The sequence below is a fragment of the Coregonus lavaretus genome (assembly GCF_964263955.1).
Source record: "Coregonus lavaretus genome assembly, chromosome: 18".
In the NCBI taxonomy this organism is placed as follows: Eukaryota; Metazoa; Chordata; class Actinopteri; order Salmoniformes; family Salmonidae; genus Coregonus; species Coregonus lavaretus.
In genome coordinates this window covers 25,247,254-25,261,442 of record NC_140005.1, presented here as the reverse complement: position 1 = coordinate 25,261,442, position 14,189 = coordinate 25,247,254, and the positions used below count along the sequence as shown (strand labels likewise).

The 14,189-nt window shown below is 44.0% G+C and overlaps 1 protein-coding gene across 1 annotated transcript in view; it reads right to left on the bottom strand.

The window, feature by feature from the left end:
* Window positions 1-14,189, bottom strand: part of LOC311145803 (fibroblast growth factor receptor-like 1) — a 57,758-nt gene that overhangs the window by 3,745 nt on the left and 39,824 nt on the right. Inside the window, exons 4-6 of the mRNA XM_084182114.1 lie at window positions 3,629-3,715; window positions 1,494-1,778; window positions 368-721 (exon numbers count right to left, since the gene is read on the bottom strand). Of these exons, the coding sequence (XP_084038240.1) occupies window positions 368-721; window positions 1,494-1,778; window positions 3,629-3,715 (726 nt within the window). The remainder of the gene's footprint in view (window positions 1-367; window positions 722-1,493; window positions 1,779-3,628; window positions 3,716-14,189) is intronic.

Below are 14,189 nucleotides of genomic sequence, written 5' to 3'. Positions count from 1 at the left end.
ACTTTTCACTGCAGTGGGTCAATACTACATTGTTCACCAATACAAAGCTCACAAGAACCAGCGTAAGAAGAAAACTGGAAACAGAGGAGTTTTGTGTGTACATGATGGGGAAGATTTTGAAAGTTGGATTTTTGGGAGGCCAGGTAATCCATCATTAACTTGTGCTGGTATGATGTACTACATTATTATTTATTTTTGTCATTTAGCAGACGCTCTTATCCAGAGCGACTTACAGTTAGTGAGTGCATACATTTTCATACTGGCCCCCCGTGGGAAACGAACCCACAACCCTGGCGTTGCAAGCACCATGCTCTACCAACTGAGCTACACGGGGCCTAGAGGGCAGGCAGCCTGCCACTGGTATTACCTGGCAGCACGGTGAGGAAGGCACTGCGGAAGCTGTAGCCCATGGTGTTGGCGCCCAGACAGATGTACATGCCAGCGTCCTCCTCCTTGGCGCGGGTGATGAGCAGCTTGTTGAGGTAGGAGCCATCAGGGCGTGACCACACCTCTCCCGTGGGCAGCACCACAAAGTGATGGTCGCCCACCTCAATGGTGGAGTTGTACCGACTCTCCTCGTTGGACTCGACACGCTTGAGCCACTGGATGACGGGTTTGACATCGCTCCTCACTTTGCACTGGAATGAGGTAGTCCCACCGTAGTCCACTGTGGTGTTGACCGGGTGAGTGCCTGTCAGGATGGGCTTGGAGTTGGTCCGCTCTGCAGAGAAACATAATCGACAAACTGTCACAACCATCCCACATTTCAACATGGCTGACTCTTTGCATGAACCAGCGTAGATGTCCATACAATTATTAGCCTCAGGCGTAGAAAGAGAGGGAGAGAGAGAAATACCACATGTAACACAAGATGTATGTGTGATTAGTTTCCTCTCTCTCTGCTCCTGGTTGTACAACACACACACATCTGGGAGGAGGGGGGGGGGGCAGACAGCTGGACCCTAATCAACTCCAGATTGGAGGGGCTTGGGGTTTAGCAGCCACCTCCTCCTCGCCCCACACTCCAGAACAGAACCCTCGTTCTCAGATCTACCTTCTCAATATGCTTCTCATTTACATGATTATACGAGCACATTCATCCATGGAGCAGGGATACGAGTAACATTCATCCATGGAGCAGGGATGTGAGTTAAGACTTACTGATCAAACGCAGCAGTCTGACGAAGTTAGATCAGAGAGTAAGGATCTCCAAAAGGTTGTGGTTCCACCTCAAATCCAGACCCAACGTTACTACGATTACGTGGCAATTATATCAATGTTGACCAGATTGATTTCCATCCCTGATAGCCAAAAATGATCAATATCACAACATCCATAGAACTCAGTCTGCAGGACTGTGATATATACTACAGTATTATCTGGTTCCTTCCCCTGAGGAGTCCACCACATACATTAGTTATGAGATCTTTCCAGGTGGACTGGCTCGTTAAGTGAATTTATGACTCTGACCTTCGTGACTGTATGATACTTACGTATGACCTCCACTTTGTAGGTGGCGTTGATCTCTCCGGCTCGGTTGGAGACCCTGCAGGTGTACCTGCCGCTGTTCTCCGGGGTCAGATTCCTCAGACTCAGGGTCCACTTCTTCTGGCGCCCCTCGCCCACCTCACGCTCTGTCAGTGGCCTGTCGTCCTTCAGCCACACGATGTCCGGCCGAGGGTTACCGCTGGCCATACACTTCAGCTGCACAGAACTCCCGACGGGCCGGGCGATCACCCGCTTCCTCATTTTAGCAGGCTGGGTGAAACGGGGACGAACTTTGGGAAAAGGAGGGAGGAGAGTTTTGGGTTTACTACCTTGCAGAGATGGATACGAAAATCATGAAATAAGACTCAATCTAATGCTATTACAGTTGAAGTTGGAAGTTTACATACACTTAGATTGGAGTCATTAAAACTTGTTTTTCAACCACTCAACAAATGTCTTGTTAACAAACTATAGTTTTGGCAAGTCGGTTAGGACATCTACTTTGTGCATGACACAAGTCATTTTTCCAATAATTGTTTACAGACAGATTATTTCACTTATAATTCACTGTATCACAATTCCAGTGGGTCAGAAGTTTACATACACTAAGTTGACTGTGCCTTTAAACAGCTTGGAAAATTCCAGAAAATGATGTCATGGCTTTAGAAGCTTCTGATAGGCTAATTGACATAATTTGAGTCAATTGGAGGTGTACCTGTGGATGTATTTCAAGGCCTACCTTCAAACTCAGTGCCTCTTTGCTTGACATCATGGGAAAATCTAAAGAAATCAGCCAAGACCTCAGAAAAAAAATTGTAGACCTCCACAAGTCTGGTTCATCCTTGGGAGCAATTTCCAAACGCCTGAAGGTACCACGTTCATCTGTACAAACAATAGTGCGCAAGTATAAACACCATGGGACCACGTAGCCGTCATACCGCTCAGGAAGGAGATGAAGGTACTTTGGTGCGAAAAGTGCAAATCAATCCCAGAACAACAGCAAAGGACCTTGTGAAGATGCTGGAGGAAACAGGTTCAAAAGTATCTATATCCACAGTAAAACGAGTCCTATATCAACATAACCTGAAAGGCCGCTCAGCAAGGAAGAAGCCACTGCTCCAAAACCGCCATAAAAAAGCCAGACTACGGTTTGCAACTGCACATGGGGACAAAGATCGTAATTTTTGGAGAAATGTCCTCTGGTCTGATGAAACAAAAATAGAACTGTTTGGCCATAATGACCATTGTTATGTTTAGAGGAAAAAGGGGGTCTTGCAAGCCGAAGAACACCAACGGGGGTGGCAGCATCATGCTGTGGGGGTGCTTTACTGCAGGAGGGACTGGTGCACTTCACAAAATAGATGGCATCATGAGGAAGGAAAATGATGTGGATATATTGAAGCAACATCTCAAGACATCAGTCAGGAAGTTAAAGCTTGGTCGCAAATGGGTCTTCCAAATGGACAATGACCCCAAGCATACTTCCAAAGTTGTGGCAAAATGGCTTAAGGACAACAAAGTCAAGATATTGGAGTGGCCATCACAAAGCCCTGACCTCAATCCTATAGAAAATGTGTGGGCAGAACTGAAAAAGCGTGTGCGAGCAAGGAGGCCTACAAACCTGAATCAGTTACACCAGCTCTGTCAGGAGGAATGGGCCAAAATTCACCCAAATTATTGTGGGAAGCTTGTGGAAGGCTACCCGAAACGTTTGACCCAAGTTAAACCATTGAAAGGCAATGCTACCAAATACTAATTGAGTGTATGTAAACTTCTGACCCACTGGGAATGTGATGAAAGAAATAAAAACTGAAATAAATCATTCTCTCTACTATTATTCTGACTTTTCACATTCTTAAAATAAAGTGGTGATCCTAACTGACCTAAGACAGGGAATTTTTACTAGGATTAAATGTCAGGAATTGTGAAAAACTGAGTTTAAATGTAATAATATAATAATAATAATAATAATAATATGCCATTTAGCAGACGCTTTTATCCAAAGCGACTTACAGTCATGTGTGCATACATTTTTACGTATGGGTGGTCCCGTATGGGTGGTCCCGGGGACTAAGGTGTATGTAAACTTCTTGACTTCAACTGTAACTGTAGTAATGTTACTTTCTTTTAATGATCCTACCGAGGTTTCCTGATAGGCCGTCAGGGCCATACTCTGAGTCCACCCCACCAGGGACCCCTGGCCCAGTCTTATCAGCGCCAGAGTAATCTGTAAGGGAAAGGGGACAGAACATATCACTGTGAGATAAATTAATGTTTTATGATTGCGGGCAAAAGATGCAGACTTTTCAACATAGAATTTAACATGGTATAAACGTTATGTTCAATAGGCACACAGAAAAGGCCTTAGAGGTATTAACAGAGGGTGATGACAGAGATTATGAGGTAAGCCTATTAGGGTTCACTAGTGGTAAAGGCTTCTGTGGCCGTTTGGGCTAATTAACTTTCAGTTCTGATCTCAGATGGGTGTTTTTCTTGATTATTTCAAAGCTTGTAAACAGTTTATATAATCGATTCACATTCAAAAACAGCATCTGAACACTATCAATTAAGTTGTTATTATGGAGTAGGCACTGGTTGTTAGTGAGAGTCTCTGTTTTACTGCTCCTCTAACTCAGGATACAAGCATGAGGCAGAGTGTTCAACAAACAGTGAAGAAAAAAAATTCTGTTGAATTCAATGCTATTTGTTTCACACTTTTTACAATGTCAGTGACACGGCCCACTTGACAAAGACAAAGCGCCCCCAGCCAAACAGGCACACTAAAACACTCTTGGGTCCATCTGAGTAAATTTAGCATTTATAGATAGCATACACTGAGGGGGTGTATGCTAAGGTCACACGCTGTAACATTTGGGAGTAATATGATCAGTTTTCATAAGCGCAGCTCCGGGAGACAGCTGTTGAGTTGTCGTCATTGACTGACTGACTTCATGTGGTGGAGCTAAGACACGGCTTAGTGAAAGTATAATCAGTGAAACATAATAGATTGTTTGTAATGCATATCTACTTTGTGAGGTAGACATTGATGAATTTATGGAGCATATTAAAGTTCCATGCCAATTACTACCATTTGGAATACCAAACATTATGACCGATTATAGAAGATCAACCAAAGCAGAGCAAGGTGTCGGATAGATTACACATGATACTACTGCACTTCATGGTATTAGTCATTCACATATGTTCAAATCTTTTCAAATATACCAGTGCTGAGTTAATCCGTTTTTTCGTAGCCTACAGTGGGGAAAAAAAGTATTTAGTCAGCCACCAATTGTGCAAGTTCTCCCACTTAAAAAGATGAGAGAGGCCTGTAATTTTCATCATAGGTACACGTCAACTATGACAGACAAAATGAGAAAAAAAAATCCAGAAAAATCACATTGTAGGATTTTTAATGAATTTATTTGCAAATTATGGTGGAAAATAAGTATTTGGTCAATAACAAAAGTTTCTCAATACTTTGTTGTATACCCTTTGTTGGCAATGACATAGGTCAAACGTTTTCTGTAAGTCTTCACACACTGTTGCTGGTATTTTGGCCCATTCCTCCATGCAGATCTCTTCTAGAGCAGTGATGTTTTGGGGCTGTCGCTGGGCAACACAGACTTTCAACTCCCTCCAAAGATTTTCTATGGGGTTGAGATCTGGAGACTGGCTAGGCCACTCCAGGACCTTGAAATGCTTCTTACGAAGCCACTCCTTCATTGCCCGGGCGGTGTGTTTGGGATCATTGTCATGCTGAAAGACTCAGCCACGTTTCATCTTCAATGCCCTTGCTGATGGAAGGAAGTTTTCACTCAAAATCTCATGATACATATCCCCATTCATTCTTTCCTTTACACGGATCAGTCGTCCTTGTCCCTTTGCAGAAAAACAGCCCCAAAGCATGATGTTTCCACCCCCATGCTTCACAGTAGGTATGGTGTTCTTTGGATGCAACTCAGCATTCAATCAATCAATCAATTTTATTTTATATAGCCCTTCTTACATCAGCTAATATCTCGAAGTGCTGTACAGAAACCCAGCCTAAAACCCCAAACAGCTAGTAATGCAGGTGTAGAAGCACAGTGGCTAGGAAAAACTCCCTAGAAAGGCGAAAGCCTAGGAAGAAACCTAGAGAGGAACCAGGCTATGAGGGGTGGCCAGTCCTCTTCTGGCTGTGCCGGGTGGAGATTATAACAGAACCATGCCAAGATGTTCAAAAATGTTCATAAGTGACAAGCATGGTCAAATAATAATCAGGAATAAATCTCAGTTGGCTTTTCATAGCCGATCATTAAGAGTTGAAAACAGCAGGTCTGGGACAGGTAGGGGTTCCATAACCGCAGGCAGAACAGTTGAAACTGGAATAGCAGCAAGGCCAGGCGGACTGGGGACAGCAAGGAGTCACCACGGCCGGTAGTCCCGACGTATGGTCCTAGGGCTCAGGTCTCTCAGTTGGCTTTTCATAGCCGATCATTAAAGAGTTGAAAACAGCAGGTCTGGGACAGGTAGGGGTTTCGTAGCCGCAGGCAGAACAGTTGAAACTGGAATAGCAGCAAGGCCAGGCGGACTGGGGACAGCAAGGTGTCATCATGCCCGGTAGTCCTGACGTATGGTCCTAGGGCTCAGGTTCTCAGAGAGAAAGAGAGAACGAGAGAATTAGAGAGAGCATACTTAAATTCACACAGGACACTGGATAAGACAGGAGAAGTACTCCAGGTATAACCAACTAACCCCAGCCCCCCGACACATAAACTACTGCAGCATAAATACTGGAGGCTGAGACAGGAGCGGTCCGGAGACACTGTGGCCCCATCCGAAGAAACCCCCGGACAGGGCCAAACAGGAAGGATATAACCCCACCCACTCCGCCAAAGCACAGCCCCCGCACCACTAGAGGGATATCCCCAACCACCAACTTACAATCCTGAGACAAGGCCGAGTATAGCCCACAGAGGTCTCCACCACAGCACAAACCAAGGGGGGGGCGCCAACCCAGACAGGAAGATCACGTCAGTAACTCAACCCACTCAAGTGACGCACCCCTCCCAGGGACGGCATGAAAGAGCACCAGCAAGCCAGTGACTCAGCCCCTGCAACAGGGTTAGAGGCAGAGAACCCCAGTGGAGAGGGGAACCGGCCCGGCAGAGACAGCAAGGGCTGTTCGTTGCTCCAGCCTTTCCGTTCACCTTCACACTCCTGGGCCAGACTACACTCAATCATATGACCTACTGAAGAGATAAGTCTTCAGTAAAGACTTAAAGGTTGAGACCGAGTCTGCGTCTCTCACATGGGTAGGCAGACTGTTCCATAAAAATGGAGATCTATAGGAGAAAGCCCTGCCTCCCGCTGTTTGCTTAGAAATTCTAGGGACAATTAGGAGGCCTGCGTCTTGTGACCGTAGCGTACGTATTGGTATGTACGGCAGGACCAACTCGGAAAGATAGGTAGGAGCAAGCCCATGTAACGCTTTATAGGTTAACAGTAAAACCTTGAAATCAGCCCTTGCCTTAACAGGAAGCCAGTGTAGGGAAGCTAGCACTGGAGTAATATGATCAAATTTCTTGGTTCTAGTCAGGATTCTAGCAGCCGTATTTAGCACTAACTGAAGTTTATTTAGTGCTTTATCCGGGTAGCCGGAAAATAGAGCATTGCAGTAGTCTAACCTAGAAGTAACAAATGCATGGATTAATTTTTCTGCATCATTTTTGGACAGAAAATTTCTGATTTCTGCAATGTTACGTAGATGGAAAAAAGCTGTCCTTGAAACAGTCTTGATATGTTCGTCAAAAGAGAGATCAGGGTCAAGAGTAACACCGAGGTCCTTCACAGTTTTATTTGAGACGACTTTACAACCATCTAGATGAATTGTCAGATTTAACAGAAGATCTCTTTGTTTCTTGGGACCTAGAACAAGCATCTCTGTTTTGTCCGAGTTTAAAAGTAAAAAGTTTTCAGCCATCCACTTCCTTATGTCTGAAACACAGGCTTCTAGCGAGGGCAATTTTGGGGCTTCACCATGTTTCATTGAAATGTACAGCTGTGTGTCATCTGCATAGCAGTGAAAGTTAACATTATGTTTTCGAATAACATCCCCAAGAGGTAAAATATATAGTGAAAACAATAGTGGTCCTAAAACGGAACCTTGAGGAACACCGAAATGTACAGTTGATTTGTCGGAGGACAGACCATTCACAGAGACAAACTGATATCTTTCCGACAGGTAGGATCTAAACCAGGCCAGAACTTGTCCGTGTAGACCAATTTGGGTTTCCAGTCTCTCCAAAAGAATGTGGTGATCGATGGTGTCAAAGGCAGCACTAAGGTCTAGTAGCACGAGGACAGATGCAGAGCCTCGGTCTGACGCCATTAAAAGGTCATTTACCACCTTCACAAGTGCAGTCTCAGTGCTATGATGGGGTCTAAAACCAGACTGAAGCATTTCGTATACATTGTTTGTCTTCAGAAAGGCAGTGAGTTGCTGCGCAACAGCTTTTTCTAAAATTTTTGAGAGGAATGGAAGATTCGATATAGGCCGATAGTTTTTTATATTTTCCGGGTCAAGGTTTGGCTTTTTCAAGAGAGGCTTTATCACTGCCACTTTTAGTGAGTTTGGTACACATCCGGTGGATAGAGAGCTGTTTATTATGTTCAACATAGGAGGGCCAAGCACAGGAAGCAGCTCCTTCAGCAGTTTAGTAGGAATAGGATCCAGTATGCAGCTTGAAGGTTTAGAGGCCATGATTATTTTCATCATTGTGTCAAGAGATATAGTACTAAAACACTTAAGTGTCTCTCCCGATCCCAGGCCCTCGCAGAGCTGTGCAGATCCAGGACAGCTAAGCCCTGGAGGAATACGCAGATTCAAAGAGGAGTCCGTAATTTGCTTTCTAATGGTCATGATCTTTTCCTCAAAGAAGTTCATGAATGTATCACTGCTGAAGTGAAAGCCATCCTCTCTTGGGGAATGCTGCTTTTTAGTTAGCTTTGCAACAGTATCAAAAAGAAATTTTGGATTGTTCTTATTTTCCTCAATTAAGTTGGAAAAGTAGGATGATCGAGCAGCAGTGAGGGCTCTTCGGTACTGCACGGTACTGTCTTTCCAAGCTAGTCGGAAGACTTCCAGTTTGGTGTGGCGCCATTTCCGTTCCAATTTCCTGGAAGCTTGCTTCAAAGCTCGGGTATTTTCTGTATACCAGGGAGCTAGTTTCTTATGACAAATGTTTTTCGTTTTTAGGGGTGCAACTGCATCTAGGGTATTGCGCAAGGTTAAATTGAGTTCCTCAGTTAAGTGGTTAACTGATTTTTGTCCTCTGACGTCCTTGGGTAGGCAGAAGGAGTCTGGAAGGGCATCAATGAATTTTTGTGTTGTTTGAGAATTTATAGCACGACTTTTGATGCTCCTTGGTTGGGGTCTGAGCAGATTATTTGTTGCGATTGCAAATGTAATAAAATGGTGGTCCGATAGTCCAGGATTTTGTGGAAAAACATTAAGATCTACAACATTTATTCCATGGGACAAAACTAGGTCCAGAGTATGACTGTGGCAGTGAGTAGGTCCAGAGACATGTTGGACAAAACCCACTGAGTCGATAATGGCTCCGAAAGACTTTTGGAGTGGGTCTGTGGACTTCTCCATGTGAATATTAAAATCACCAAAAATTAGAATATGATCTGCTATGACTACAAGGTCTGATAGGAATTCAGGAAACTCAGAGAGGAACGCTGTATATGGCCCAGGAGGCCTGTAAACAGTAGCTATAAAAAGTGATTGAGTAGGCTGCATAGATTTCATGACTAGAAGCTCAAAAGATGAAAACGCCATTTTTTTTTTTGTAAATTGAAATTTGCTATCGTAAATGTTAGCAACACCTCCGCCTTTGCGGGATGCACGGGGAATATGGTCACTAGTGTAACCAGGAGGTGAGGCCTCATTTAACACAGCAAATTCATCAGGCTTAAGCCATGTTTCAGTCAGGCCAATCACATCAAGATTATGATCAGTGATTAGTTCATTGACTATGACTGCCTTTGAAGTGAGGGATCTAACATTAAGTAACCCTATTTTGAGATGTGAGGTATCACGATCTCTTTCAATAATGGCAGGAATGGAGGAGGTCTTTATCCTAATAAGATTGCTAGGGTGAACACCGCCATGTTTAGTTTTGCCCAACCTAGGTCGAGGCACAGACACAGTCTCAATGGGTATGGCTGAGCTGACTACACTGACTGTGCTATTGGCAGACTCCACTAAGCTGGCAGGTTGGCTAACAGCCTGCTGCCTGGCCTGCACCCTATTTCACTGTGGGGCTAGAGGAGTTAGAGCCCTATCTATGTTGGTAGATAAGAGGAGAGCACCCCTCCAGCTAGGATGGAGTCCGTCACTCCTCAGCAGGTCAGGCTTGGTCCTGTTTGTGGGTGAGTCCCAGAAAGAGGGCCAATTATCCACAAATGTTATCTTTTGGGAGGGGCAGAAAACAGTTTTCAACCAGCGATTAAGTGCTGAGACTCTGCTGTAGAGCTCGTCACTTCCCCTAACTGGGAGGGGGCCAGAGACAATTACTCGATGCCGACACATCTTTCTAGCTGATTTACACGCTGAAGCTATGTTGCACTTGGTGACCTCTGACTGTTTCATCCTAACATCGTTGGTGCCGACGTGGATAACAATATCTCTATACTCTCTACACTCGCCAGTTTTAGCTTTAGCCAGCACCATCTTTAGATTAGCCTTAACGTCGGTAGCCCTGCCCCCTGGTAAACAGTGTATGATCGCTGGGTGATTCGTTTTAAGTCTAATACTGCGGGTAATGGAGTCGCCAATGACTAGGGTTTTCAATTTGTCAGAGCTAATGGTGGGAGCCTTCGGCGTCTCAGACCCCGTAACGGGAGGAGTAGAGACAAGAGAAGACTCAGACTCAGACTCCGACTCGCTACATAATGGGGAAAACCGGTTGAAAGTTTCTGTCGGCTGAATGAGCGACACCGGTTGAGCATTCCAACAGTATTTCCCTCCAGAAGCCATGAGAAAGTTGTCCGGCTGCAGGGACTGTGCGGGGGGATTTATACTAACGTTACTGTCTGTACTTACTGGTGGCACAGACGCTGTTTCTTCCTTTCCTACACTGATATTACCCTTGCCTAACGATTGCGTCTGAAGCTGGGCTTGTAGCACAGCTATTTTCGCCGTAAGGCGATCGTTCTCCTGTATATTATGAGTACAGCGACTGCAATTAGAAGACATCATGTTAATGTTACTACTTAGCTTCGGCTGTTGAAGATGTTGATGAACCATGTCCAGATAAAGCGTCCGGAGTGAAAAAGTTGAATAAGGGAAAAAAGTTGCGATGGAAAAAAGGAAAATAACGTAAAGTTGGCAGCTAAAACGCACAGGAAAATGACTCTTCTGTCTCGGGATAAACGTCCGGGGTGAAAAAGTTTAACGAAAAAAGATGAGTGAGGACAAAACTAAAAAGTTGGTAAATTTGTTGAACACAAAGATTGATTAAACGTTTATTAAAAGTAAAACGTGAATAGTTTGGCAGGTAGCCAAGTAGCAACAAACAGCACAGCAGTACGGAGACAATGCGGAAGCGAGACGGAAGTCACGTCAAATCTCGTCACAGTGATCAGCATTCTTTGTCCTCCAAACACGACGAGTTTAGTTTTTACCAAAAAGTTCTATTTTGGTTTCATCTGACCATATGACATTCTCCCAATCCTCTTCTGGATCATCCAAATGCACTCTAGCAAACTTCAGACGGGCCTGGACATGTACTGGCTTAAGCAGGGGGACACATCTTGCACTGCAGGATTTGAGTCCCTGGCGGCGTAGTGTGTTACTGATGGTAGGCTTTGTTACTTTGGTCCCAGCTCTCTGCAGGTCATTCACTAGGTCCCCCTGTGTGGTTCTGGGATTTTTGCTCACCATTCTTGTGATCATTTTGATCCCACAGGGTGAGATCTTGCGTGGAGCCCCAGATCGAGGGAGATTATCAGTGGTCTTGTATGTCTTCCATTTCCTAATAATTGCTCCCACAGTTGATTTCTTCAAACCAAGCTGCTTACCTATTGCAGATTCAGTCTTCCCAGCCTGGTGCAGGTCTACAATTTTGTTTCTGGTGTCCTTTGACAGCTCTTTGGTCTTGGCCATAGTGGAGTTTGGAGTGTGACTGTTTGAGGTTGTGGACAGGTGTCTTTTATACTGATAACAAGTTCAAACAGGTGCCATTAATACAGGTAACGAGTGGAGGACAGAGGAGCCTCTTAAAGAAGAAGTTACAGGTCTGTGAGAGCCAGAAATCTTGCTTGTTTGTAGGTGACCAAATACTTATTTTCCACTATAATTTGCAAATAAATTCATAAAAAATCCTACAATGTGATTTTCAGGATTTTCTTTTCTCAATTTGTCTGTCATAGTTGATGTGTACCTATGATGAAAATTACAGGCCTCTCTCATCTTTATAAGTGGGAGAACTTATGGACAATTGGTGGCTGACTAAATACTTTTTTTCCCCACTGTACTTTCTGAGGCTTCAGACTCTAATGTTTCCGCTATACAATTCTAATACTGACGTCAAAACACATTTCATATGTATAGTGAATGCGTTATATAGTACTTAGAAAATATGTTTCATATGGCACATTTCATACATATGAAGGTGCACAGTACATATATGAGCAAAGCCATACACCTTGTACCAAACTTGAGCCCAGTGTAGCCGCCAGTAGAATTTCTCCAAATGCAGTTTGGAACACTTCATTCCCACTCCGCGTTTGAATAGGGCAGGTAGAAAGACCAGATGTGGCTTCTAACCCCCCCACTCCAGCCTCCCTCCGACACTCCCCAAACCTCTGTAGAGTTCTTTGGGCACAAACCCTCCATTGTCTCTCCCCTCCAGCACCAGCCCTAGCCCTAGCCATGATGTCATGGCTATTTGAAGGGCTTTAACTGGCCAACTATAATAACCCATTCCTTTTTTTAAAAACAGCCTCCATTGGAAGAAATATTTCTCTGTTGCTCACTTGGGCTCTCCACATTCCTCCCGGTTCCTGAACATCCAAATCCACACAGAACACAGCTCCACTCTGCCGGATTTTCTTTTCACATTTTCTTTGTTCCTGAATCTACTTCCTCTCTATTTTTTGGAGGTCCTTAGAAACAATGGCACCCTTTATTAGTCTGGGCCTATACTACTATCCCAGGCTGCTATTGTCTTTACACAATGTTGGCTCAGACTGGGGGGAGGCAGGATATCTCAGTGCTACCACATAATTGTTATTGTTGGAATACTGAAAAATACAATTATCAGTAAAAGGAGAGGACTTGAAAGCCTCCCTGTCAGTCCTTTTTGTGTCCCCTCTCCCTTCTTGAGAGGGGCCTCATCCTCCCTTATCAAAGAGCAACTAAGAGCAGCAATCCACTCAGCTTTTGCAGGGCACAACATTTAAGGGATAAAACATTTGTATTCCAATTATATCCTCAGAATGGAAAATAAATTCTAAATAAACACAGTACAATTGTACATTTAGAGATGGGAGGGAAAGGCAAATACCCACGCACCCAGACACATTCAGTTACAGAGATACTGTTGGGAAGGCAGGCAAAGTAAACGGCTAACAACAACCGAAGTGAATTGAATCCATTCAAACTGTCTCTGTAGTCTACTGTATCACTGAATCTGGTGCCCTCCCCTTTTTGTCTCCTCTTCATTCACAAATCCAGCCACAGGAAATAGATCACTCTCACTCCCCTGGCCTTGAGCTTCAACTGAATCAAAGGAAAAGGCCCCAACATTCTGTGGGCCACAATGAGTTCCAGATGTTGTTGGGAACATTCTCATGTCCAGAAAAGTCATGAGTAAGTGGCCTTACATCATCACACTCTGGAAACCTCCAAACAACCACCATGTTATCAGCCACACATAATGCAGTGTATCTGAACAGACAACAAGTCTGTACTATCACTACTACTACAGCACTACTACTATCGCTACCACTGTACTACAGAGATTTAAAGTGTCCATGTAAAAATGAAGGCTACCATGATCCCCTCTTTGTTTACATGGTTTGTACAAACACTGTGTTAGAATATAAACTTTACACTATGCAACTTGTAAAAGGTGGATCAGTATAGATGGTGTATCTATCTGGCTGTCTGTCAGTGTGGCAGTCATGTCCAAGTCTAGCAGCAGGAGGGGTGTATGGGAGGGATGAGGGGGGTCAGTTGTCAGGAGACCACCCCAAACAGGGCCCAAACAGCCAGCTGGGGGGATTGAGGAGGCGCCATGTTGCACTGGTTGACCAGATTCTTTGGATACCCAGCTAATAATTATACGGAGAGAGAACATTTTTGTAATGTTAACCTAATGTTCCCTTAATGTTTGAGTGTCCAGTTTTCCGTTAGTTAGGGGAACTTTCTCTCTATTTTAGCAAAAAACTTATTTTAGCAAAAATGAATGTTCTAAATGTGTTTTATGGGACGTTGCAAGAACATTCATATGCCCAGTTCTGAGGATTAGGAGAATATTCCATCAACACTCCGCCAAACATACACAGAACATGTTTGCAATATTCTCAGAATATCGGTGGTGTAAAGTACTTAAATAAAAATACTAGAAAGTACTACTTAAGTAGTTTTTTGGGGTATCTGTAATTTACTTCCTTATTTATATTTTTAGCAACTTTTACTTTACTAC